At 49.4% G+C, this 27452-nt stretch overlaps 1 protein-coding gene across 1 annotated transcript in view; it reads right to left on the minus strand.

The window, feature by feature from the left end:
• LOC307086137 (ankyrin repeat and IBR domain-containing protein 1-like) overlaps window positions 1-27182 on the minus strand; it is a 42002-nt gene extending 14820 nt beyond the window's left edge. Inside the window, exons 1-12 of the mRNA XM_079751207.1 lie at window positions 27063-27182; window positions 25080-25392; window positions 23225-23525; window positions 21702-21884; window positions 18374-18491; window positions 15355-15566; window positions 13761-13849; window positions 12916-13060; window positions 9968-10134; window positions 8367-8455; window positions 7088-7218; window positions 2544-2678 (exon numbers count right to left, since the gene is read on the minus strand). Of these exons, the coding sequence (XP_079607333.1) occupies window positions 2544-2678; window positions 7088-7218; window positions 8367-8455; window positions 9968-10134; window positions 12916-13060; window positions 13761-13849; window positions 15355-15566; window positions 18374-18491; window positions 21702-21884; window positions 23225-23525; window positions 25080-25267 (1758 nt within the window). The 5' untranslated portion in view covers window positions 25268-25392; window positions 27063-27182. The remainder of the gene's footprint in view (window positions 1-2543; window positions 2679-7087; window positions 7219-8366; window positions 8456-9967; window positions 10135-12915; window positions 13061-13760; window positions 13850-15354; window positions 15567-18373; window positions 18492-21701; window positions 21885-23224; window positions 23526-25079; window positions 25393-27062) is intronic.
• Window positions 27183-27452: the final 270 nt, after the last annotated feature.

Genomic DNA, 27452 nt, shown 5'->3' on the forward strand with positions numbered 1-27452 from the left:
TCCTCATGGTCCTGACTCTCTCTCCTCCTGGTCCTGACCCTCTCCTCCTAGGGTCCTCACTCTCTCCAACTAGGGGCCTGACTCTCTCCTCCTAGGGGCGTGACTCTCTCCTCCTGGTCCTGACTCTCTCCTCCTGGTCCTGACTCTCTCCTCCTGGTCCTGACTCTCTCCTCCTAGGGGCCTGACTCTCTCCTCCTGGTCATGACTCTCTCCTCCTAGGGGCGTGACTCTCTCCTCCTGGTCCTGACTCTCTCCTCCTGGGCCTGACTCTCTCCTCCTGGGCCTGACTCTCTCCTCCTAGGGGCCTGACTCTTTCCTCCTAGGGGCCTGACTCTCTCCTCCTGGTCCTGACTCTCTCCTCCTAGGGGCCTGACTCTCCTCCTAGGGGCGTGACTCTCTCCTCCTGGTCCTGACTCTCTCCTCCTAGGGGCCTGACTCCCTCCTCCTTGGGGCGTGACTCTCTCCTCCTAGGGGCCTGACTCTCTCCAACTAGGGGCCTGACTCGCTTCTCCTGGGGGCCTGACTCTCTCCTCCTAGGGGCGTGAATCTCTGCTCCTGGGGCCTGACTCTCTCCTCCTGGTTGTGACTCTCTCCTCCAGGGTCGTGACTCTCTCCTCCTAGGGGCGTGACTCTCTCCTCCTGGTCCTGACTCTCTCCTCCTAGGGGCCTGACTCTCTCCTCCTGGTCCTGACTCTCTCCTCCTGGTCCTGACTCTCTCCTCCCAGGGTCGTGACTCTCTCCTCCTGGTCCTGACTTTCTCCCTGGTCCTGACTCTCTCCTCCTGGTCCTGACTCTTTCCTCCTGGTCCTAACTCTCTCCTCCTTGTCCTAACTCTCTCCTCCTGGTCCTTACTCTCTCCTCCTAGGGGCCTGACTCTCTCCTCCTAGGGGCCTGACTCTCTCCTCCTAGGGGCCTGACTCTCTCCTCCTAGGGGTGTGACTCTCTCCTTCTAGGGGCCTGACTCTCTCCTCCTGGTCCTGACTCTCTCCTCCTGGGCGTGACTCTCTCCTCCTAGGGGCGTGACTCTCTCCTCCTAGGGGCGTGACTCTCTCCTCCTAGGGGCGTGACTCTCTCCTCCTGGGGCCTGACTCTCTCCTCCTGGGGCCTGACTCTCTCCTCCTGGTCCTGACTCTCTCCTCCTGGTCCTGACCCTCTCCTCCTAGGGTCGTGACTCTCTCCTCCTAGGGGCCTGACTCTCTCCTCCTAGGGGCCTGACTCTCTCCTCCTAGGGGCCTGACTCTCTTCTCCTAGGGTCGTGACTCTCTCCTCCTAGGAGCCTGACTCTCTCCTCCTGGTCCTGACTCTCTCCTCCTAGGGGCGTGACTCTCTCCTCCTAGGGGCGTGACTCTCTCCTCCTGGTCCTGACTCTCTCCTCCTAGGGGCCTGACTCTCTCCTCCTATGGGCGTGACTCTCTCCTCCTGGTCCTGACTCTCTCCTCCTAGGGGCCTGACTCTCTCCTCCTAGGGGCCTGACTCTCTCCTCCTGGTCCTGGCTCTCTCCTCCTGGTCCTGGCTCTCTCCTCCTGGTCCTGGCTCTCTCCTCGTGGTCCTGACTCTCTCCTCCTAAGGGCCTGACTCTCTCCTCCTGGTCCTGACTCTCTCCTCCCAGGGTCGTGACTCTCTCCTTCTGGTCCTGACTCTCTCCCTGGTCCTGACTCTCTCCTCCTGGTCCTGACTCTCTCCTCCTGGGCCTGACTCTCTCCTCCTAGGGGCCTGACTCTCTCCTCCTAGGGGCCTGACTCTCTCCTCCTAGGGGCCTGACTCTCTCTTCCTGGTCCTGACTCTCTCCTCCAGGGTCGTGACTCTCTCCTCCTAGGGGCCTGACTCTCTCCTCCTGGTCCTGACTCTCTCCTCCTAGGGGCCTGACTCCCTCCTCCTAGGGGCCTGACTCCCTCCTCCTAGGGGCCTGACTCCCTCCTCCTAGGGGCCTGACTCCCTCCTCCTAGGGGCGTGACTCTCTCCTCCTAGGGGCCTGACTCTCTCCTTCTAGGGGCCTGACTCTCTCCTCCTAGGGGCCTGACTCCCTCCTCCTGGGTGTGACTCTCTCCTCCTGGGGCCTGACTCTCTCCTCCTGGTCCTGACTCTCTCCTCCTGGTCCTGACCCTCTCCTCCTAGGGTCGTGACTCTCTCCTCCTAGGGGCCTGACTCTCTCCTCCTAGGGTCGTGACTCTCTCCTCCTAGGGGCCTGACTCTCACCTCCTGGTCCTGACTCTCTCCTCCTAGGGGCGTGACTCTCTCCTCCTGGTCCTGACTCTCTCCTCCTGGGCCTGACTCTCTCCTCCTGGGGCCTGACTCTCTCCTCCTGGGGCCTGACTCTCTCCTCCTGGTCCTGACTCTCTCCTCCTAGGGGCCTGACTCTCTCCTCCTGGTCCTGACTCTCTCCTCCTGGTCCTGACTCTCTCCTCCTAGGGGCCTGACTCTCTCCTCCTGGTCCTGACTCTCTCCTCCTGGGGCCTGACTCTCTCCTCCTGGTCCTGACTCTCTCCTCCTGGTCCTGACTCTCTCCTCCTGGGGCCTGACTCCATGCCGTTCCCCGAGCCTACCTCCACCGTCATGTCCTTGGACTGCTCCTCCACCTGCTGGATGACCTCGTAGCGTGTGCAGCGGTAGTAGCCGCCGGTCGACGAGCTGTGCTTCTTCCACTCCTCCAGGCAGATCCAGCAGAAGTCGTATTTGCACTGCAGGGAAGGGGGGGGGGGGGGGGGGCAGAGATGCACGATCTCGGGTTAATTCGGCGTCAAAGCCACGGCTTCCGATGAAACATTCAAAAGAATTCCAGAACATCGCAAAAAGAAAAGTAGCGTCCCCGGCCTCGAGATAACGAGTAGTTAAGCTGAATAAACAGCGGCACAACGTAATGTAGATGGGCTTCATAATGAACGGACAATCGGGTGGCAGATGGTAAACCATAAATAGCTGCCATGGCATCCAATCGCTTTCAAACTAGCTGGAGTCCGCCCCAGGGGCTGCGTAGTTCTACCAAGTTTCTGCCCAGGCTGGGAGTGTTCTTCCTCGCAAGTTTCCTAATGGAGCCATTAGGGTTTCCATTTTAATTAAACCTGTAGACTTTCAGCTAAGGCTCCCTGCAGTCCATAGTTAGATTCTTAGTGGGGTTGGGCTCATAAATATTTACGCACATTTTGTTGTTGGTGAAGTGGATGGGAAAAGCGCTATTCTCTCATTAAAAGGATTACACTTGTGTGATTTTGATCCATGGTCGTTATTGGGAGATTCCCCGCCAGTCTTAAATTTAGTTTGCGTGCATGGTTTGACTAGAACGCAGATAAACAAGGCAATGCGCGGAAGAACAAATGCCTGCATACGCTGCTTTTAATCCTCTACATCTATTATTGAAGTAATTAAAGCAAACATTAAAGTATAGATTGATTACCTACTTCAACAACACACAACATGGGACTCCTTGTAAGCTTAACAGGGACAGCAGTAGACAAAGCTTTGCATGGTAAGTAAACAGCCAGCAGGACCATATACTTGTACTCAGCCATGCGCACAGACATAGTTAAAGTAAAGCAATAAGGAGGAGCAGGGCCGGCCTATCGTCCAGTGCCGTATCAGTGTCCTTGTGTCGCCATGAGCAGGCTGTCAGACAGCGACTAGAGAGCAACCCCAGCCAATCCCCTCTGGGGCTGTACAACACAACGCTTCAATCTGATAGCTACTCTGTTCTGTTTCCACACAGACACACAAGAGACACACACACGTACACAGAGACACACAAACAGAGAGGCAAACACGCACACAGACACATACACACACAGAGACAGAGACACAGAGACACGCACAGACTCGAAGAGACCCAGAGACACACACAAAAACACACAGCTAAAGGCCGAGACAGTCAATGATCTTGGAAACATTGTTAACATGATAGTTGCTGGAGGAGAAATAAAAAAGTTAAATCAATACCGAGATGAGTTTGGGAGGGGGGAGGAGAGAGATGGAGGGGATGAGCGAGAGAGACACACGAGAGTGTGAAATATGAGAGGCCGAGGGTGGAAAAAAACTAAAAAAGAGTGAAAAAGTCGACTAGGGCGATGAACACAGGGGCGGGAGAAGATGGATCCCGGAGAGGAACGTCGGGAGTTTTTCAAGGGATGTGACAGATCAAGGGCACTCTGCTCTGCATGCGGCCCGCCGCACAGACACACACACACACACACACACGTCAGTCTGGTTCCTTTCAGCAGGGGGATGAGGGGGCGGGATATTGAGTTGTAGTGTCATCTGGAAAACCACTGGGTTGCCAGATTAAGCTACATCACACGAGCCCTGCTGCTGGCTGCCACGGCGTGGGGAGCATATTAACCTTCACTATTCGTTTTCAAATGTTGCATTAGTGTTAATGAAGCCCTCATGGGGCTGTGTAGTGAGGGCGCACACACAATCACACACACACACACACAAACACACACACACACACACACACAGCGAAAGAGGTGTTGATGCATTGCATTGAAAGAGGTGCCTTAACTGTGCAGTGGATGGACTTCGACACCTTGGAGTACCATGCTGAATTTAAAAAGACCACATCTTGAGTTCCATCAGGTTTTCAAAAGGTGGTTATCACTTTAAGAGAAGGAAGTGTTGTATTAATGAAGGTGGGAGGTTTTCTCTGCTGTGTAGCGAGCATTTTGTATACGATTTCTGTTGTGGCATAGAAAAAAAAACATTGAACATATTCAACACTTATTGTCGTTTGATCCAATCCCCAACTTCAAAGCCCAAATCGAGATTTACTCCTGACCTTGTCCACAAATTCATACCTACGTGTGTGAACAAAGCAAAACCATGCCTGAAAGCTTTGGTTTATTTGAGTTTGCAGTCAAATGGGTTGCATTAATCCTAAAGCAAACTAGTTTTGAAACGAACACAATCATTTGAATGATTCATTCTCGTTCCTCTTAAATTGTCGGATGTCTCCGGTGTCTCTCGTTCCAACTCACGTTCCCTGAACAGGATTCGGGAGCCCCTGAAAGCCACGGCTGCTTCCCTGGTCCTCCGAGCCCTCATTAGAGCTCTTATCTGTGGGATGAAGAGTGTTCCACCTGACGCATCAGGCGCGCCCGGAGGAGGCCTCGGAGAGCCGCGACTGTCAACCGCAGGAGAGCAGCTCTAAGCGGGGGAAAGACTCAGAAGCCCTGCCTCGTGTTGAACTCTGGATATTCCTATAAGCTGTGCTCTGGCTGGCCTGCTGTCCAGAGGGGAGTGTAGGCAGAGGGGCTTCTGCTTTACAGCAATACTGACAGTAATGACAAGAACCAAAGAATGACCGGAGGAAAACGTCTCGTCCTTTGAGATACGTCTCGACGGGGAAAGTTCCTGCACTGAGGTCACACAGACTAAATAGAACGAGAACCTAGCTAGTAACAGATTGTGTGTGTGTGTGTGTGTGTGTGTGTGTGTGTGTGTGTGTGTGTGTGTGTGTGTGTGTGTGTGTGTGTGTGTGTGTGTGTGTGTGTGTGTGTGTGTGTGTGTGTGTGTGTGTGTGTGTGTTGGACAGCTGGTTGAAGCAGCCTCACCAGGTGAGGCTGGTGAAACCTGGCGTCCTATTGGCAAGGCCTGCGTTGAGCCAATTTTTTGAGTAGCACACAGCGTAGAAGGGGTCGAAATTGGACATTTTGTTAGGGTTGCGTGTAGGGATCCCGTGTCTCTGGCCGCTGTATGTACCTGCCGAGGGGACAGTGGTGGGGCAGCAGCACTCCTCTCTGTAGAGCCATTGTTTGGTCAATATTACCACTTATAAGTCGAATTACACTGCCAGAACACTGCAGTAAACAATGGCCAGACTGAAACGCGTTTAAAATGGTAAACGCTTAACGTTTCAGAATGTTCCCCATGGATTTAGATTGCTGTTTGGAAGGGTTTCCCGCTAGCTGTGCAATAGTAAATTCCGGGTAAAAAGCTGCATAGCATTTCAAACTCCAGTGGGGGTGAAATGCACAGAGAGTGTATGTAACGCAAATAGAGTCTATAAAGCACATAGTGTATAACACATAGAGTGTATATAAGGAACATAGAGTAAAAAATAAAGCGCCTACAAAACAAGTACACAATTTCTCGTCAAGTGTGTTCGATTAGGGTTTTGAGGTATTTCAGGTGTCCTTAATACATATTCATGAACCCTGGATGATTCTACTCAGGAACCTGGCCAGCAGTCTTCTCTGTGGAGAAAAGCCAACAAAAATCCTCCCATTGTTGATGTCACGGGGAGAGAGAGCGAGAATGATTCGATGTGTCACGTACGGCTCTACAGTGAAATACGATTTTACCCATTTTGAATGGTGAAAGCATGGAGAACGTATTGAAGACTCCCGTACTCCGTCTCCCATACGTTCACTGCTTCTCTCTTTATTATTATTCCTATATTATTATTTAAGTACAGTGTGCAGTATGTGTTGGAAACACATACTGAGCCTTTTGACATAGTGGCACATTGTATTAGGCTACATAAAGAAAGACATTTTCTTTGAATAAATTTGGTTTCGATTGTTTGTGGTAAAGGCCATATGACGCCACTGACCTCCCCAAATTTAACGGGCCAGTAACGTGACTAAAACTAAGGATTACTCAGGATTTGAACATTGCTAGAAACATTTGGGATAATGTTAGCTACACAACTCAACAAATCATATAAGATAGGTATAGTCGTTTTTAGACAATCTAACGGGGAAATGTTACAGATCATACCTTTAATAAACCTATACCAAACAGCTGGAGTCTGCAATTACGCCGAGATGAAGTCCACCATGAAAACGAACAAAGCCCAAAAGCAAAGGAACATCTTTCAAAGAGAGAAGCCTTTGAATGCTGGTCAGGCACGGCTTCCGGCTTAACGAACAGCATAACCGGGCTTAATGTACAGTAAAGCACAGCTTGTTGCAATTCTCTTTAAACATTTTCCAAATAAGTCTGCTAAGGCACATTAAGCCTTTCTGAGCAAAGTCGATGTGCTGAACATAAAGTGTGCGTGGGTCCCGTTTGTGAACGAGTGTTTCCCAACAGGTGCTCCCCATCCTCTCTGACGCCGCGCGGCCTGGGGAGACGTGGGCCCACACGGGGTCTTTACCTTGGCGCACTGCATGTGGTTGCAGCCCTCGTTCTTCTGGATGGGCGACTTGCAGTTGGCGCAGGCCTTGGAGTTGGTGAGCATCCACAGGCTGTTGGCCGCGTCCTCGTAGGCCTCGCTCACCCCGCCCACTGTGGTGGCCGAGAGGGGGGGGGGGGGGGGACACATTAACAGCGGCACTGAAGCTGCTGACACTTCTTTTAAAACAGGCCGTTGGGTTTGAGTCTCGCCTCGCTAATGTTTATCGTCTATATATTTAACACGCACGCGCACGCACGCACAGATGCGCGCACAGGTGTTTGTGTGTGCGTGTACACACACACACACACACACACACACGTGCGCTTACACACGCTTACACACACACATATACGCTTACACATACGCTTACACATGCTCACACACACACACACACACACACACACACACAGACGTCACCTGTATGATGCCTCTTCAAACCCCCGGCATACTGTGACATAATGAGATTTCCCAGCAAAGAATATAAATCCAGATGGGAATGTTTAATAACACGTCATTTGATTCCACCTGGGTCACCTCTGCAGCACGGCACTTAAAAGACTTCAAAGTCTTGGAGGCCATTTTCCCGACATCACTTACACTGTCAACACTCTGATTAAAGCTTATGCACCCCGAAATGTGTCAATATGTGAGGGGTTCATTTAAATGAATCATTTATTATCAACACTCTACATTTTAATTGGTTTAGCTCTAAACGGTTGGTAATTAATGTCTGCCTTGCGCTCAAAACACGGGGCAATTCCTCCCCTAGATCAATCACTCAATACAAACGCTGTCAGGAGGAGAGATTGGATGAATAACAAGTCGCCGCTTCCGTGTTGCAATAACTTACATCTGCCGGATCTAACGCCCCCGACGAGCGGCCTGTCAAACCAGAGGATTTATCAACAGTGTCACTTTTATTCAAAGCAAACGTCCCCAAAACGAACGTTTGAAAACATCACAGCCGCATCAAACCACAACTCAGGTGGACTTAAAAAAGGACCCCCTCCCCTCGATCCTTTGTGCTGCATGATTCCCCCCCCATCTCTTAAAAAGGTCCCATGACGGGCCGCCACCACGGCTTGTAACGGCTAATCACACGCACACCTGGTGGCATTTCATGGGACCTTTAAGTCACCGATTAAGTCAACGTCCCCTTAGGGAGTCGCCATCCTTTAGGCGTTCTGACGAGCGCTCAATGCGTGCGCTTAGCCGCTGGACGAGGTTGGTCGGACCCCGACGGGGGCAGGGCACTCACGTTCCTGCGGCCGCATCTCGCTCACTTTCTGCAGCCACAGCTTCCAGACGTCACAATCACAGGGTTCATGGGCTTCTCCTTGACACTCCCTAGAGGGCGATCGCACGCACACACACATACACACACACACACACACACACACACACACACACACACGTCAACGAAAAAGGCAGCGGAGGAGGAGAAGACGGATGACATCGAAGGATGAAGCGGACGGACGGCAACATGTGAAACGAGCCCAGCAGATGAGCAGTGGGCACGGGTGACCCAGCAGACAGACGGGGCGGGGGAGGCCGCCAGGGAGGCGGGAAGAGAAGCAGGCAGGCAGGCAGACAGGCAGGCAGGCAGGCAGAAGGACAGATGAGCCGGCGTCCATCAGATGCACGGGGTCATGCTTCATTTTGTTTGGCGTGCGTGCCGGGCCATTCCCGTTTCCCGTTAAGACATTCGAAAAAAACGTAGACAAACGACCACAATGAACAACTGTCGGCGCCACAAAGTACACGGGTACGCCCGCCAACGGACAGAGCGGCTGGCGTGCGACAGCCGCTCGGTCCGTCGGCCCCCGTTGCCGCGACGACTGAGGGCATCCATTGACTTCCTCGCGCCGGCGCACCGTCACGCCTGCGGACGTGTTTCAAGGCCCGTGACAAGTCGACTCTGGAGCTAAACTGACAGGTTTAAGAGCTCCGGGCTGTGGTTAGGAAGCCTTATATGCTGGAGATGGAAGTATAGGAGAAGGGATATTGATATTGACAGGTAGGGGGTCTTCTGGAAGGGGCAGATGTAGTCAGGAGGTTGGTAAGGGGGGGGGGGGGGGGCAGATTATTAGAGCGCACTAATGTGCAGATGGAGATGCAAAAAGCCTCAAAACACAAAACAAACATACTGGCGAACGTTTAGCGATTAAGGCAAGACAATTTGGACAAATTGCAAATCAATGATTACAATGTTGATCTCTAGACATGGGCCTGACCGTCTGCCTTTAACATGCTGCAGTATCTGGGTTTTCATCTTCTGTGTCTCTGTGCACTGGCAGGTTTTTTTTTTGGGGGGGGGGGGGGTAAGCTTGGCCCCCACCTTAATGAGGAGTGATAATTACTAATAATATTTGATTTGCAATTGTTGACACACAGACTCAGAATGCCACATCAATGTTTTTTTAAATTCCGAAATATGTAACCTGACTTCATAATAGTTTAAAAGGAAATACAGATAGACAATTCAGGGCTCGTGATATAGTTCCAGACGCCTGTCTGAGAGCCTTTCCAAACTCACCACAAGATCCATATCTGCCGTGTGCTTTGCTTAAGGCTGTGCCCTATGCTGCCCGCAGTGAGTTAAACTTTATTCTCACCTGTAAAAACAGATGGACAAACATTGCATACACCGCGTTTATGACCGAACATAACCATTAAAGCACCAGGCATAGAACCACCGGGAACCAATGACCATCAGGCGGTTGGCCGCGGCCCCGTGTCCAGAGATCAACCACGTAACGGAGCGCGGCCCTTTGCTGCCCAGTGTTAACGAGGGCCCCGCTGTGAGTATGTGTGTGTGCGTGCGTGTGTGTGTTAAGACGGCTTAAGCCCGTTGCTGACCAGCAGAACAGGTGGCCCTTGCCGCAGTCCACGGCGGGGGCCCGGAGCAGGGCAAAGCTGAGCGGGTTGGCGGAGGACCCCCGGGTTTCCTGGGAGTTGAGGCGCACGGCCCTCTCGCAGCCTGCTCGCGGACACCAGCGGATGGCCGGGTTGTTCTCCACGAAGGCCTGCCGACAGAGGGGGACGCGGGGGCATGAGACGGTGGAATAGAGGCAAGGCAGCTTTATTTATATGGCACTTTTCATACACGAGGCAGACTCAAAGGGCTTCACATAGAAACACTGTCGTACAATAGAACAAATACAATTCAATTGTAAAATAAAAAAGGTAAGTCAAAGGGAAACGCAGTATAATGAAGGAGGAATATAGGAGGACACAGCAGCACATTGTTTGCCTCAAGGTCACTGCCTACTCACAAATGAACGGTGAAGAAGCCATTTTATTTAAAAGAAATACATTATTTTACTAAGTTAATATAAGCTACAAACCAGCATCTACTCAAGTTATTTTGTGAGACCTAATGATGCTAAGTACTACAAATCCCTTGAATGGGGCCATTCTGTTAAATACCCCCATCCCAGACTGAAAGCCTGACTGCGAATTGGACCCTTGTAGTAATTTTCTATAAACAGACCAGCTAATAAAACAAAATCTCAAGTTGCCAACTTCTGCGCTCCAAATCCCTTTCCCTCAATGTCGTCTCTCCCTGCTCGTTATTAGAGACAAAAGCTTTTAGAAATAAATGTAATATTGATATGTGGGCAGCGAAAACGCACGGCACATTATTACCAGACTAATGCGCGTTTTGTTTTAGCCGCCTGGAAATCTCCTCCACCCAAATCATTTGTCAAGGATAAATTTACTCCTGCTCCACAAATGTATCGATTTAAAAGTTGATGGATTTCAAAACTTTTTAAAAAGGGATAGGAGGGAGGACATTTTCGTGGTGTTGGCATCAACGTATGGCACAGATGTCTGGGGCTGTTAACGGGAAGGCTGGCCATATTCAGTTTTTCCCATTGCAGAAATCTCAATGGGATACATGTTTTTTAATATGGCACAAAAGCATCATCTGTTCACCATAGGCTGTAAATGGAGTTTGGAACACCCCAAAAAAGACCTTTGAACGAGTGACCGAGCAGCCCTGCTGATATGCTGGTATGAACAAGTCCCTGCCGGATTGATTTAAATGGAGGTAGACCCCTGGCATAGGCAGGGTTTTGTCCTCTTCCCACAAATCAATACATTCATGGAATATTTCCTAATCTTATAGGAAAAGTTGAGGACTCTCGGTAAAGTATGGTGCTACTTTCAAGCTTGCGTCTTATTATGTATTTTTTTAAGCATCTATCTGCCGATAGGTCCACTGATAGTTTGGGGTTATTTCAGTTCCTTTGGGGCAATATATATATATATATATAAAGAAAAAATAAAGAAAAATGTATAAAAAAAAGTATGCCCACAAATATATCGGGAGAGCCAAAGACTTAGAGTTTACCATTATGAGACTTTGAAGTTATTGAGTGCAGTTGGGTCTTAAAACATAGCTAGGAACACCCAATTAAAATCACATTGATGCTTTGCATCCAATATTAATGACAATAAAAAGCAAATAACAAAGAATAATTTTGCACGCAATTAAATAGCATATAAAAGTGTTTCATGTTGTTGTTGACCATTCTGCCTGCCTCCATGGAACCATTCTTATATGTGGCGAAACATTTATCAAGTGAAACAACAAACTGCTAACCAACTGCCTTTTACAGTTTCAGGAATTATATGGTGGCTTTGCCTCCGTTTTGGATGATAAATAAAAATGATGCTTTACTTTAAGAAGGCAAGCTAATTAAACCTGCACTACGTAACTTTGAAGAGGTTTACTCCGTTAAACAATATATCTGAACTAGAAAGCTTTTTGAAAATGTGTCAGGGAAAGTTTCTGTATAAAACGTTTTACCCTAGTCCGCCCTTGAATTAAGACTTAACATTAAAAAAACACACACATGGACAGCTCTTGTTTGGGTTTTGGTCATGCGACTATACTGCTCACTTAGCAACAGGCTTTTTAATCAAAAATGAAACTGTTGTTTCTTTGTCCCACGTCAAACCCATGATAATGATTTAAACAACGGAAATATTCAAGTGTAAAGTCAAGTGTTCTGCAATGCAATTTCTCTGACTCATAGTGTCCACAGGCCGCCTTCTGTGCTCCTACTATTACTGCCCTGCAGACACAACAAAACATATTCAAGAAGACGGAAAGCAGGATCACGACTACTGAATACTGAATGTTGGGGTTGACCTCTGAACACACACCTCCAAATCCAAACACTGGATTCTTGGTTGGTTGCGAAACACCAACAGCTTTTCAGCAGTGCATTTGAATGATTTTACATCTTAAATCACATGGATACCTTTGTTTTTTTTTCAACATGTGTCAAGGAAGCCGACTCGTTCAAATCTGTGGTTGCAAACACTATACTGCCCCCTTGTGGTAACGTTAAATTAAGAGTGCCGATGTGAATACAGGCGGATCTCTGCCTGCACAGGGTACGCGCACAAGAGTGGATTCAGCTTAAGCCTACAACGAGCCAATCTATCCAGTATCACGTGATATCATTCACACATATATTGGGAATACTAACATTAACTAGAGCGACACATACGTTACTCTTTACTTATTTATTGACGACCCGAAAACTTAGCTCTCCCGCATAGCGACCATACATCGACGGTCTAGCTCAGGATAGCTAGTGGTAGGTTCTTGTACACAGCAATGGCACTACTGCCCCTAGTGGTCGGAGGCAAGTACCACACCAAAAAAACTGCTTTAATGTCGACCATCTTGACAGACACCCCCAGCACCTCCCTCTCCGACCCCAATCAGAGTGAGGTTCGGGGGGGCCCCCATTCCCCCCAGTGTACCGGGTCTCCCCCCCCGGCCCTACCTTGATGTCAAACTGCAGGTAGCGCCGGTCCATCTCCCGGGACACCACGCTCTCGATGACCTCCACGGGAACCAGCTGGAAGCAGTCGAAGGCGGGGCAGAAGATGTTGTGGGCGTCGCCCTCCTGGATCTTCAGGTTGAGGAACCTGTGGAGCCACGAGGCACGATAAGACGACACTTACTGTTTTACTGAGACGGATTATAGATGCCAAGTTGGGAGGCAAAGACCCGCCCAGGTGTGGTTCGCATGGCTTTGTCTGTTTGATCTTAAAGGGCCTCCATTATACCACCAGGTGTGAGTGTTTAGCCATTACAAACCATTTAAAAAAAACCTGCCTTTCCCTGTGTTTTAGAGACATTACTAGTGGGCGTATCCTCCTAGATGCATGATGGACAGATGAGCAACGTTTGCTACAGTCCACTGGCTAGGCTGGTAGACCGATCTATCCAGCGTACATCTAGGTGGACACGCCCACTTGTGATTTCACTAAAACAGAGGAAAAGGCAGATTTTCAAACGACTTGTAACAGCTAATCACACTCTTAACTTGTGGCATAATAGGACCCCTTTAACGAGTCACGTTTGCCTGATTAATGAAAAGCACAGTAGCAATCTGATGCAGGTTTTATGTTTTTTGTTGTCGTTTTTAATGGAGTGCCACGAGATCCTAGTGAGGGATTTACTTCCTCTAGCATCTAAAAAAGACAAACGGGCTAACAGTAACCATGCGATTCACGTGAAAAAAGAAAAGCTTTCAATGTTCCCAGATCAAAGATGGAGCCCAGATCCTCCAGAGAGGGGATTGGTTGTGGAGGAGCGAGTGCGTGTTGCTGTGTACTCACTCACCCTTCCCAGCAGACTCGGCAGAACTCGTGGCCGCAGGACATGTCGACGGGCTCCTCAAACAGGGACATGGAGCACATGCAGATGCCGCACTGCCAGACACCCGGGGAAACAGTGTGGCAGTCAGCAACATGCACTTAAAGGCTCTGGAAATGCTACAAGTAATTGATGCGGCCTGATGCACTGGTCCACAAAAAGTAAAGTACATTTTTCACACTACCACTGCTTCAGAATCAGTTTCTCTAGTTCCTCCGACACCAAAGGATAATAAAAGAACGACAATGTGTGAATAATGCAATACTAAAATGTTCTGAAACTTTGGAGAAAGCCTACAAACATGCATATGGAGAGTGTCACCCTATATACTGGATGAAATATTATAAAGAATAACATTATGTTTCCGATACTATATAAAGTACACCAGGGAAACTTGGCGAGGCGAAGGCATAATATCATCTCAAAGACCACCTAACGCAATTTATCGGTCGATCGTGGCTCGGTTATAGACCAAAAGGCACCATGCCAAGAATAGCCCTCCCTGCTATCTTCCAAATTATATTTTACTCCCCCACCCCCCGTCTTCTACCACCTGCCCTGAAATGACCCCCACCCCCACCACACACACACAGCTTACGACAAGGGACTGGGCGTTGCAAAAGGACATACCGAGTGGGCCCAGTGTACTTCGACAATGTTTGTATTGATTTGCGAAAAAAGAGGCTGATAGTTGTATAACCAACTGTAAACTTTAAAACGGGGCCCCCGGAGTGGCCCCATCGATCGACTACGGGGGGTCCTGGCTCTTCTTCACAGCCCGCGGTGAAAGGGTACTCGCAGTCTAGTCGGTACGCGGTGCCGCCCCCCCTCCGTGAAGTCCCCCCTGATTCAGTATCCAACACAAACCTTTGAATGCGGCCATCAGCCGACGCTAGCCTCAATGAGGACTATGATTAGGGGCTTTTGAAGAGCCTTCACCCTCGCGTTTGAACTGTAGCCGCGGCCAAACACATCATTTGGGCCCCACGTAGCGCGGTTAGCTTGAATTGCAGCCTCCGTCCTCACCGTTTGGACGGCGACCTATTGAGTCACCCGCGACCGCCTTTATCCTTTTTCCGGACAAAAGCTGAAGTCTAGCCGTTCGTTGTAGGGACGTTACAACGTGGGAATCTTTAAAAAAGGGAAACTTAGCAGAAGCCGGTGAGCTCACCTGACTTAAATACAAACCCGCTCAATGAACCACTATCTCTAGGAAAACATCCATTCGTCACTTTAGCTATGGTGCTAACGGCGGAGCGCTATTGAGAGCCAGCATCGCTTCCCTAAACAGATAGGAAAGCAATGTGTCAGCAGGTACAAGAAACTTTATTTCCACACTGCCAGGGTCGCAGGTAATTGCCAGTTGGCTGTCGCTGCTCTTTTTCTCGCTGTCAGCCTGGCTCTGAATACATGTTTGCCTTCGACCAAGACGGATGAACCAACCGACTTGGCAGTTGGCGTCGCCTCCTAGCGGTAGCGTTAGCGCGTCCTCGCGGCGCCGGTGGGCTTGTTATTTTGGCGGCGGAGCCACGTGGGCGGGAGAGACGGCGTTCCACCTCACCAGAGCGGGGTCCTCGTCGGCCGGGGTGAGGCAGATCTGGTCGGGGGTGGTGGGGATGGAGCAGCGGGCGGTGCGCGGTGTCCGTGGCGAGGGCAGGGTGTCCCAGGCGTTGCAGCCGCTGGGCGGCGGGTTGTGCATCTGCACCCCGGAGCGCTGGCAGCAGGCCTCGGCGTTGGTCATCCAGGCCTCCAGAAGCTTCTCTCTGTCCCAGTCTGGAGGGAGGACCAATGAGAGGACGAGTTTGTTGTAAAATGATGAACCAATGAGAGTAGGAGTTTGTTCTAGAAGTGTGCGTGTGTGTGTGTGTGTGTGCAGGAAACCCTCTGGGATCGACCCACACAAATGACCCTGACACGAACGTGTATGAACGAACGCTTGAGCACGTGGCGGAAAGCATTAAAAAGGCCATTTTCTAGTGCGTGATATATGTTAACATTTTGGCAAATTCCCCGGACAATTTATCAAACGCTGTGAATTACCTTATTTCGTCTGTGTTGTATCACACACCGATATTTAATGACCTCAGTGTTTTGGCCTTTAAAAGCCACGGTTATCACAATTTCAATTCAAATGTTTTTCAGGGGCAAGACCCCTTTAATAAACTTACTTCAAATAAATAGGGAATTATAAATACTCCATGTTTATAGAACATATACTCAGGTTTTTACAGCACCATTTACACCACTCCTAAACGGTAACCAACGACAGAGTCCAAGTCTTCAAAGCAAAATTAATTTCTACTACGTATGAAAGAATTGAAAAGCATAAGTCTTTCATAAAAGTGAAAAAACATGTTGGGAAACTCAGCCAGAAATCTTACTTGTAATAATCAAATGTTGGTTATAATAGTCATTAGAAATATCAAATAGTCACGACTGCAATGAGGTCAACATAACGCCTCAGGATATGTTTGAACACTGAATTATCTTGTTTGGAACTTTGACTACAGTACAAACATTTAGAAAATTCAATTATCTTGCCTCGAGGAAGACTGAATTAGACTGTCATGCAAACTTGAATTACAAGCTTTTATACAAAAATCTAAATGCAGCCGCGGCTGTGCAAAATGAGGCCAAATAAGAGGGTGTCCTGACTGTACCGCGGACAAAATGGTAATTACGTCTGAGCAATTATCAAAGAATCCAAGTAGCTCACTTCCTGGACATGTGTAAGGAAGAAAATAAAAAGGAGGGTGAACATCCTTAGCCAGATGTCTGGTGCACTGTACGTATTGACCTCCCACAAGAGAGGCGGTTAAATATAGCATCTCTGGGGTCAGCGGCTCCACTCTCCTCTCCCAGGAGATCCCATCATATGTAGCACACAGCCAAACACGCTCAAACGAAATACTGAAAGTATTCCAAAAATCCAAGGCCGTTCGTTCACCATACATTCACGACGCCACCTCCACACCTCATTTGAATTCCCCACAACGTCTCTCCCTTTATGTTGCTTGACTTTACATTTGCGGGGGGGACGTTATTTGCATAATTGTAGCCGGTTTAGCGCACATTAAAACAGGGCAACCGGTGAGAGAGACTGAGGGTGTAATCCTTGGCGTGTAATGAGTGATGAGTGAAGTATCCGCAGGGAGAAATTAAGAGGCAGGCGGTGGATGTTCCAGGGGGCCTACAGAGCGTGATCAATAGGCCTTGAGTCACCGTCAGCGTGGGCCGCCACCGTGCCATTGAGCAAGGCACCGAGAACCAAAACAAAAGGGAGCTGCCGGAAATCAGGGGGTTGCCGGCTGGTTGGAACAGCGGTGCGGTCCGAGACAGGACCGCGTGTTAGAAAGTGCTTGTCGGTCACTGAACCCTCAAAAAAAAAGTTTAAAAAGAAGAAAAGCAATCCCCAGGACTTTGTCACAGAGTACTTAAAGATATTCAACCCCGTGGTCATAACCACACTCAACAGCCACTCAATAAGAAACTCTGCTCCCCATGTCACTTTTCTCACATCCTTTTCTTTCGCCAACAAATTTTAACCATCGCTTTCTGGAATGTACGTTTTGAACGACCACGTTTCAACGGCAGGCCAGCATTCTACATTTAGCCAGCATAGTGTGGACCTGAACTTAATCAAAAATAAAACTTAGTAGCAGCCCTAGGTGTGACTGTTGCTCCAACTAATCCAACTAATACTTTTTCAATGAATCATTTATTATTTCGACGAGTCATCATCGTCAGAAATAATAGCAAACGCAATTATAAGTAACCAGAGTCCAAAGTGATGTCTTAAATGTGCTGGCCTTATCTGAAAAGCAGCCAAGAAAAACTAAACTATTCCTTCTATAATTAACCATGAATAAAATATTTGACTTGAACTGCAACCTTAAGCAGAATACTTCTGTTATTTGTACTTTGTACTGTAAAAAATTACTTTTAAAACGATTAATAGATTAGCTAAATGAGATCTAATGTATTTTCCTGTCGATCTACAGATCAATGTATTGAATGGGTTAGCTTGAATCGTTGCAGCCCAAGATATAAAAGTCATGTTTTTCACTGAAAAGTTTTCCTCTCTGCGCTCACGTACAATCTGATTGAGCAATGTCATCTCAGCCACCGCAAGAAATCGTGCAGCCCATCAAATGTTATGACCACAGATCAGTATACAGCAATTTAGACCGGGCTGGGAACCCTCTGGGACCGACCCACACGAATTACCCTGAAACACACGCCTATGAATGAACGCTTGAGCCCGTGGCGGCAAGCATTAAAAGGCCATTTTCTAGTACCTAATATACGTTTTTTGGGGGCATTTTGGCTAATTTCCAGGAAAATTTATCAACCGTTGTGAATTACCTTATTTCGTCTGTGTTCTATCACCAACCCAACGATATTGAATGACCTCTGTATTTCGGCCTTTAAAAGCCTCGGTCAGCACAATTTCGTGGGCAATTCAAATTAGGTATTGGGGCAAAATCCCCCCCGAGACCCCTTTAATAAAGTGTGTGTGTGTGTGTGTGTGTGTGTGTGTGTGTGTGTGTGTGTGTGTGTGTGTGTGTGTGTGTGTGTACCGTGGGCTCGGAGCAGGGCCTCGGCGGTGAACAGGGGGGCCTGCAGCATGTCCGCCGTCTCCACAATCAGCATGTCCTTCAGTCGCCGCAGGTCCTGAGGCCGCAGGCCCTCATAGAGCTGGGGAGGGGGAGGGAGGGGAGGGAGAGTGGGCAGGGGAGGGGAGGGGGAGGGGAGGGAGGAGGGAAAGGGAAAGTGGGGAGGAAGAGAGGGGAGAGGAGGGAAAGGGGAGAAGGGGAAGGAGGGAGAGGGAGAGGGGGGAAAGGGGGGAGAGGAGAGAAAGGGGGGAGAGGAGAGAAAGGGGGGAGAGGAGGGAAAGGAGGGAGAAGAAGAGAGAGGAGAGGAGGGAAAGGGGAGAGGGGGAAGGAGGGAGAGGGGGGAGGAGGATGGGGAGGGAAAGGGGAGGAGAGGGAGACAAAGGAGGACGGGGAGAGGGGGGAGGGAGAGGGGGAGGGGGGAGAGGAGGGAAGGGGGAGAGGGAGATGGAGAGGGAGATAGAGGAGGGGGGAGAGGAGGGAAGGGGGAGAGGGAGATGGAGGGGGGGGGGAAGGGAGAGAGGGAAGGGGGATAGGGGGACGGAGGAGAGGGTGACGGATGGGGGAAGGCGAGGGGGGAGAGAACACAGTGAAAGTGTCGCTTAGGGAGCACGATGCGAGATGATTGCTTGCTGAGGCAACGACCCGCCCCGACCGGCACCAGGGCCAGTGTAGAGACCAAGTGAGAGAGCAGCCTGCTGGTGATAATGATGGGAGTACCAGAGGCTGCCGGAGTAAACACCACTAATCTGTAAGTGTGTTGCCGTGCGTATGGCCAGCACCGCTATAGTACAGCAGGGGTCAGCTGTCCCACTGCTCCTCTCTGGTCCAATAGATAACATGTCAACAGAATGTCTCACCTTCCAACATAAAACCATTATAAAAATTATCCCAATGAGTGCACAATAATGTAATGACATCCCAGTCAGCCTATGCATAAGCTTATTAGCAAACATTTGGTATGTTGTTTTCTTTGCCGGGCCAATCCTTTTGGCTAAACGTAGGAGGGAATCATTCACAGATTAGATGTTATTAGGGGAGAAGCCATAACACTTAATGAATGTGGGCTGGATGTGTAAAGTGAAACCTCATTCCGACTCAGATTCTCAGAGCTCAACACTGTGTTCACATTTCCAATCTCAAAAAGCCATACTCGCAGGACGAGGTCATGTCAGGCCATCCGTACAGACCGACCACCATATTAATCTGAAACATATTCATGTATTTCGACTGCATCATAAATAAAATGGATGCTGTGCCATCCTCCTTCCCCAACTACCCCCTTCCTGAAACATTTCACCCAGTCAATAACTTTTCCCGAATTTAACATGGGCTCCACATCAAACACGGAGATGCACTCGCAGTCCAAATAAAGTGTTTATCTCCCCTCCATCTATTTCCATATTGATATAAAATTATTTATATAACACTCAAACAATTGACTTTAGCGAAGCAGTGAAAGCCCAAGAGAGTTAAAACCCTAGCAAGAAGTAATTTCATAGCAGACAGCTCGGTTCTCTGAAACAATATTATGTTTAACAATGACTTCCTCCAGCCAAAGGGGACTTTCTCACACAAATAAAGACTTATACCCCAGTAAGCCATCGAGTAGATGTAACACGACGACAAAAACAGACCCTGCACAAGCCCAGTGGCAAGGAAACCAAAGGTTAGGTGGTAGTTAAACAAACTGCAGTCTGTTCGAGAAACTTTATACATTTGTTAAATCTCCCCTGTTCTCCCAAGGCGAGGGCCAATATAATACGCCACCTCACTCTGTGTATCTCTGTGTCGAGGCCTGTTCCTGTATGAGAGACGTAAAGTTGTCTTGGTCCGTTGTCTAACACTTTGGTTGGGGGCTGCATAGTCTCAGGTTTCTGATTGACTTAAGTTATTCGAAACATCACAGGGTAATATGAAGATCCTCTTTTGGTTTCGATATTGGGAAGACCTCTTTGCTGCTTGTCTAAGTCGGACCTGATCGGCATACAGCTAGTCAGAAAAGGCCAGGGTTCAAGCCAATGTCAGGGTTCAAAGTTACTTTAACTCTGTCTGTCTGTCTGTCTGTCTGTCTGTGTGTCTCTCTGCGCGTGTCTGTGTGTCTCTCTGCGAGTGTGTGTGTCTCTCTCTGCGAGTGTGTGTGTCTCTCTCTGCGAGTGTGTGTGTCTCTCTCTGCGAGTGTGTGTCTCTCTGTGAGTGAGTGCATGCGTGTGTGCATCTGTTTCAGCCTTTTACAGGATTTTACCATCCCGTCTGAGTCACTCATAGCGTAACCTTCCACCCAGCATCCCACTAAAGTCATTGAAATCTTTACTGATAACTTCCATGCAGTCATGCATGGTTTTGCTATGTTTTGTTTTTGTTTATTGTAGATCCAGTTGTCCCGGTTACTCAGTTTGCCACGGGTCACTCTGGGGGAGATTTGGTTTCGTCAAGATATTTCATAACTCTTCAACAAGCTAGATCTTGAATAACCTAATTTACCCAGAGTCTTTGTTGTTCTCCATATAAGATTAACTGCCTACCTACCTTCCTGTGTCTGTCTGTCTGTCTGTCTACCTACCTACATGTCTTTCTGTCTGTCTAGCTACCCACCTACCTACATGTCTTTCTGTCTGTCTAGCTACCCACCTACCTACCTACCTATCCACCTTCCTATTAGGGTGGCAGTGGCTCAGGTAGAGGGGGTTGACTTGTAACCTGAAGGTTGCTAGTTGTATCCCCGGCTCCTCCTAGCCGAGTGTCGAGGTGTCCCTGAGCGAGACGCCTCACCCTGACTGCTCCCGACGAGCTGGCTGTCGCCCTGCATCGTTGACTCCGCCGTTGATGTGTGAATGGATGAATGTTGGGCAATAGTTGTATAGTGCTTTGGGTGGCAACTGGTTAGAAAAGTGTTATTAGAAATGCAGTCCATTTACCTGCATTCCCTCTGCCCGTGTACTCATTGCGCATCACCAGAATCTTCCTCAAGGCTAGGCAGACATATTGCGAATGCCATCAGGCTAGTCATGTGTTCAGAGAGAGTGGCTTTGGAAAAAATGAAATAAAAACAGGCATTTTTATTTCGTACTCCGATGCTAACTCTTGCTGAATTCTCCAAATTGCATTCCCTTGCTTTAAGAGCTCCAGTATTCCGATTTCCATTGGGTCGTCTCGAAGTGGAAGAGGAAGGCCATCCGTTACCCCCAACACACATGTTCACTTTGCATGGTTTTAAGCCTCACAAACTCTGAACGGTAGGACAGACTCTTCCTTTAACAGCATCGGGGGGAGGGGGGAGGGGCCGGTCCCGTACCTCTCGGTGGTCCAGCGCGGCGTACTCGGCGTCGACGCCCTCGGCCTCGGGGGCCTGGGAGAAGACCATCTGGGACTCCAGGCTGAGGGCCAGCTCCGTGTGGCGGTGCTGCTCCGCGCAGTCGCACGGCGTCTCCCGCCGCTCGTTCTCCGCAAACAGGTCCGCCTCGCGCTGCACCAGGTACTGCCCAGGGCCGGGAGGCGGGGGGAAGGAGGAATCAAAGGGTAAAAAAATATATCATTATACTCAGATATAAAAATCAAAAAATATATAAATATATATAAATGTTTTTTTTAACACTTATTTCTTATAAATATAATATTTCAAAGGTTGATGCTCAATGCTCAGGTTTATCTCCGGTACACAGTTGTCAAACTTGACATCACAGGAACAACTTTTAGACGTCCACCACTTCCGTTGGCATTCGTGAAACCCGACGACGCCGTCAATCTGGAATGGTGGTTTCAGCCGAGTTCAGTCTAGCGCCAATAAAACAACCGTGGCATTCATTCAAACACATTTATGACGCCGCTTGCAGCGTCCCGGTCTCCCAGAGACCCATAAACACGCATCGACTCCGGTGGATCTTAAACAAAAGGTGCTCCGCCGGGAGAGCTTGGCTTCACCGTCACCCTGGGGGAGCGCTTGCACATTGTTCTGCCTTGACATTAAACAAACCGGGACACATCTGACCGGAGGCCAAGTCCCATTCAAAACAGCCTCGGCCAGCAAACACAAGCAGCCTCTTTTTCTTCCTTCTCCGGAGAACTTCCTGGCCCGCTGACACCCCCCCCCCCCCCCCCCCCACCCTAACCTCCATGCAGGCCTTCATGCCTGAGGCCTCACCCTCACACAGGCCTCACCTCCAGACAGGAGGCTTCCACTCCACACCCAGGCCTCACTACCTCCAGAGACGCCTCACCTCCAGCTCCACACAGGCCTCACCTCCAGCCAGGAGGCTTCCACTCCACACCCAGGCCTCACTACCTCCTGACAGGCCTCACCTCCAGCTCCACACAGGCCTCACCTCCAGCCAGGAGGCTTCAACTCCACACCCAGGCCTCACTACCTCTTGACAGGCCTCACCTCCAGCTCCACACAGGCCTCACCTCCAGCCAGGCCATAAGGGCCTACACACCGCGCAGACTCGAACCAATGACCAACTGCCTTTACCCAACAACTCTGCTGCCTCTCGTCTGACCCGTTCGGCAGAGAGGCTGCATTGGGGTAGTCTGCCCCCTCCTTACACCACCGCGCTGATTCGCTGGTTGTGCGCGAGCAGGCACACAACCAATCAGAGGCCTGGAGCCTCAGACACCAACGCTCTCAGACTTTGCGCGTTGAAATCGGACCAGACGCCGTCCGCGCGGTTCCAGCTTCCCACGGAAAAAAAAAAAAACCCTTGTTCCCGAACTCGTCCCGAGTCTCTCCGCAAAACGTTTCAGACGGCCAACGGTTGGGCCAGTGTGTGTGGAGTGTGTGGAGTGTGTGCAGTGTGTTTATCCACCCCCCGCCCCCCTCACCTCCACGCAGGTCTTCAGGCCCGAGGCGGCGGCGTAGTGCAGGCAGGTGTTCTTGCGGTTGTCCGCGGCGTTGATGTCGGCGCTCTCGTACTCGCCCTGGTCCAGCTTGGCGCCGGTCCACGCCAGGATGACCTGCAGGCAGTCGGCGCGCTGGCGCTCGTCCTCATACGGCCGCGTGATGCGGGGGTTCAGGGGCCCCTCGCCGCCCAGGATGTGGGGGCCCATGCACAGCAGGTGCAGGGCCGTCTCGTTGTGGACGTTGCGCTTGTTGGGGTTGCCGTCCTTGCTGAAGATGAAGGACCTGTCGGGGTGAGGGGGAGGGTCAATGGGGGAGGTACAGCCCTGGCTTTGGAGTCAACAACCTGGTCTGAGTGAGCACTCCCCAAGGCCTCAAGGTCCTTTTGGATCACATGCCTCAGTTGCAAAAAAAAAAACAACGATGTGATAAGCGGAAAAAAAACAAGGAATTGTTTGTCTGTTTGGAGTGTGGACAGCTACCGAGGTGAGTAATCAGTACATATAACAGCTAGCCTATGCATTTAGTTTACAACTATGGACGCAGTAGGAGGGATGTGTGTTGAGAAACGTGATCAGGCGGTGACCTCCTTCATGTCCTACAACATGGGACGGTTACCATGGTGACTGACAAAGACACCCGATTGTGATTGGTTAAACTTATTTATTCGCAGGCTAAAGCCCTAAACAAAATAATGGAACTTGAAGTGAATAAAAAATAAAGCTGCTTTTTCGCTCCATGATTTGTCATTTGTCGTCATTTTCTTGACGTGGGAAAGAAATGGCAACAACAATCTTATTTAACATAAAAAGGACCTTCAGAATGGAATTGACAGTCGGCACTATTGGCTTTAAAGGCCGCTTAGTCCTCATGATTGAGGCATTCCTAGCGACTGTTCAGCATACAACTGTATCGACGACAGCAACGCCATATTCCCAATGTTGTATCAAGTACTCAAGTAATCAGGTGCCGCTCTTCCATCCGTTTATTTACTCAGATGCTGAACTTAAGAGCCCTGATTGTATTGGAGGAGTCTAATACACCGGTCGGCTCGAGGGCATATCGACAAGCTGCCTGACCAGCAAGGGCCCCCAACTTATTGGAAACCCAGAACACCATCTTCCAGGAGGCCATCGATCAACCTCCTCAGTGGTCCACTCGGTTTCCACGCCACTCTACCACGCCACTCTCGTTAATTCTGCCTTAACCAACATGGAGTGCGGGAATTGGAACGATCGCAAGCAGACCACCAGAGGGAAGAGGAAGGAGTGGGGTAAACAAGAGTACAACCGAGGGGGGAGGAGGGTGTGTGTGTGTGTGTGTGTGTGTGTGTGTGTGTGTGTGTGTGTGTGTGTGTGTGTGTGTGTGTGTGTGTGTGTGTGTGTGTGTGTAGGAACTGGAAGCTCTTGGAACACCTTCCTGTTCCGTCCCAGCGCCGTGCATTCCTCAGCGACGCTAGCAGATGGCAACGTCCCGGAGCACCAGATGGAACGTACAGGGACGTATGCGGGTGTATATTTCGTGAACGGATTTTGTTGCATTTATTTCACCTAACAGCAACTAGGTCCTTGTGTTACTGTAAGGAGACGGAGGGCGAGTAAAAATAGTAAGGCTATTCGATGAATGACGGATAAACATACCAACCTAAATCAATACGGGAATAAAAAACAGTTTGGGAAAACGGGATGATGCAAATGATCAATGAGGGGCCGAAATAATCAATGAGGGGCCGAAATAATCAATGAGGGGCCGAGATAAATCAAATCAAACGATGACCATGGACTTTTGAACGAATTTCATAATAATTTAGTCCGGCACACGTGCACTGTATCACCTCACCTGAGCAGCCGCGTCATGGCGTGTCGTGCTGCGTAGTGCAGCGCTGTGTTGTGCTCGTAGGGCTCTCCGTAGCTGGTGTTGGGGTCCATGGCCTCCTTGAACTGGGGGTTGCCCTCGTACAGCTGGCAGGACAGCAGCTCGTCGCCGTTGGCCAGCGCCTTGCGGAACTTGGTGGCCGTGTTCCCCATCGTCCCCCGCCACGGGAAAAAAAATTTAAAAAGGGGTCCCGGACGCTGGAAAAAATTTAAAAAAGCGTCCCGGGTCGACTTCAAGGTCCCCGTGGGCGAGGGGTCGACATAGTGTGTGTGTGTCCCTGAGGAAAAGAGGAGAGAGAGAGAGGATCTGTACGCTTTGAATGGCAGCGGGTAGAATCGAAAAGAAAAAAATAGAAGAAGTCCGGCAGTTATCCTTCAGGCAAACATTCACAAAGGGCTAGCTTATCTGGGAGGCTCGCCGAAAAGATCCTGACCTTCAAGGTCAAACCACCTGGGTAATCATCGACACCCTTCCACAAACAAATCCTCGGATCCCGCGACGGCTTAAAACCGTCCTCTTAAAAACAAGGAAATGCCTCTTTGGTTAAAAGCGAAAACAACATCTTTGACTCCTCATCCCCTCGACACTAATGAGTCCCAGTGTCAGCGCAACACTGTGCAACACCTTCTCCTCGTGGTTTTTTTTCTGCCGTTCTCAATGCTGCAATGAACAGAAGCCACGCAGCGAGAGGGACAATGCTTCCTCCGGAGCTCCCGGGAGCTTTCCGTAGCTCCCTGCCAGAGCCGCCCGCTCCGACGAGGGCCCATTGCTCGCTGGTACGAGAGGCGGCATTACACAGAAACGACATGCAGAGAGTCAACACATGGCCTACAGTAGGACCATATGTCACGACTGTATGAGCCACAGAGGGCTCAGACTGAGCTTTCTTCTGTTTTGTTTTTTGTTGATCTACAGTACACTACACAGGCTATAAAGGATGTTGTTGTTTTTGAAAGAAGAACCTCCCCATTGTTGAATCAATGTCAGTATGTGTGTACATTCATTAACTGAAAGTTACACCAAGGATGGATCAGGTTACAAAGTACAATGGAGCTCAGTGAACCTGAATAAATTAATTCCAGTGACCAGTCCAGTAAATGTCTGGACTTGTTTACACAGTACAACAGAAACTGAAACTCTGCATGGTCGACTGTTGCCAAAGTTAGTTTCAAAACTCCTCCTTAGACAAGCAAACTGATATGAAAACGATACAAGTACAAAGCTACAATTTTGGAGGTAATATATGTTTCATAATAAAGTGCATCACTTGCATATTTCAAAGTAGGTTGTTCAGATAATCAAGCCCCATTATTCAACCCTAACACACAAGGAGTGACCAAATCAAGCTCATGCGTCCGATGACTCCCATGGCACTTCTCAGGGATGCCCAACTACAAGACAGCAGGCATAAACAGAAGTAGTTCACCAAACTGCGATGCCTGATTCAGGGCACACAGCCAGAGCACATTGTTCACCACTTAGTAAACAAACAACACACTATACACTAAACAAGCCAAGTTTGGCGGTGGCGCACACTGACGAAGGGGGGGGGGGGGGAAACCATCAGTATATGAACCCTAAAACAATGTGGGTGTGAACCCAGAACGGTGCGATTCATGATCCGCTGGGATAAAGTAGCATAAAAGTCCTGTCCTGATCTCAGATCCCAACGTGTCGAGTCAGACCAGTATGCTAGCGCTCCGGGCTAGCGTTAACTAGCCCCTGTGAGACCTGTCAAACAACGAACCGGACGCGGATTGCTTTAAAACAGGCAGATTTGATGCTGCCAACAAGTTCATGGTTGTATGTTTGTTTTTTTTTAAGCACATTTCGGAAAACAAACACCACGACATCTGCGTTGGCTAGCGCCCGATGCGTGTGATGATCAGTGGCGAAGCTACAAAGGCTAGGCGACTTAGCAGATTGAACTATCAAAAGTTTACTTACGAAGGTTTTGTGTCCGGCTGGCGTTATTTGGGTTGTTTTGGCCGTTGGTTACCAAAACAATGTGTGTTTCCTTTCTTGTTACGGGAGGCAATGCTTTCCCATAAATTACTTGCTGGGCGCTGTGATGATGATGATGCCCCTTCCTGTCAACTCAGTAGGCTGGGGGAGGGTCATGAGTTGTGGCGTTATCCGAGTCTACCACCGCACAACGTCTAGTTCGCTGCTTCCTATGAGATGTGTACGCCGGTTCAGTCCGCGCAGCAAGAACAATACCACTGTGGAAGAGTAAAGACAACAACAATGAAAAGATGAATAAATATTTCGTTTTTTTATGAATGATTTGACAAAGAAATAATCGAAACATGTAAGGGAAACGGATATCCCTCTACC

Source organism: Pollachius pollachius (genome assembly GCF_949987615.1).
Source record: "Pollachius pollachius genome assembly, chromosome: 1".
NCBI lineage: Eukaryota > Metazoa > Chordata > Actinopteri > Gadiformes > Gadidae > Pollachius > Pollachius pollachius.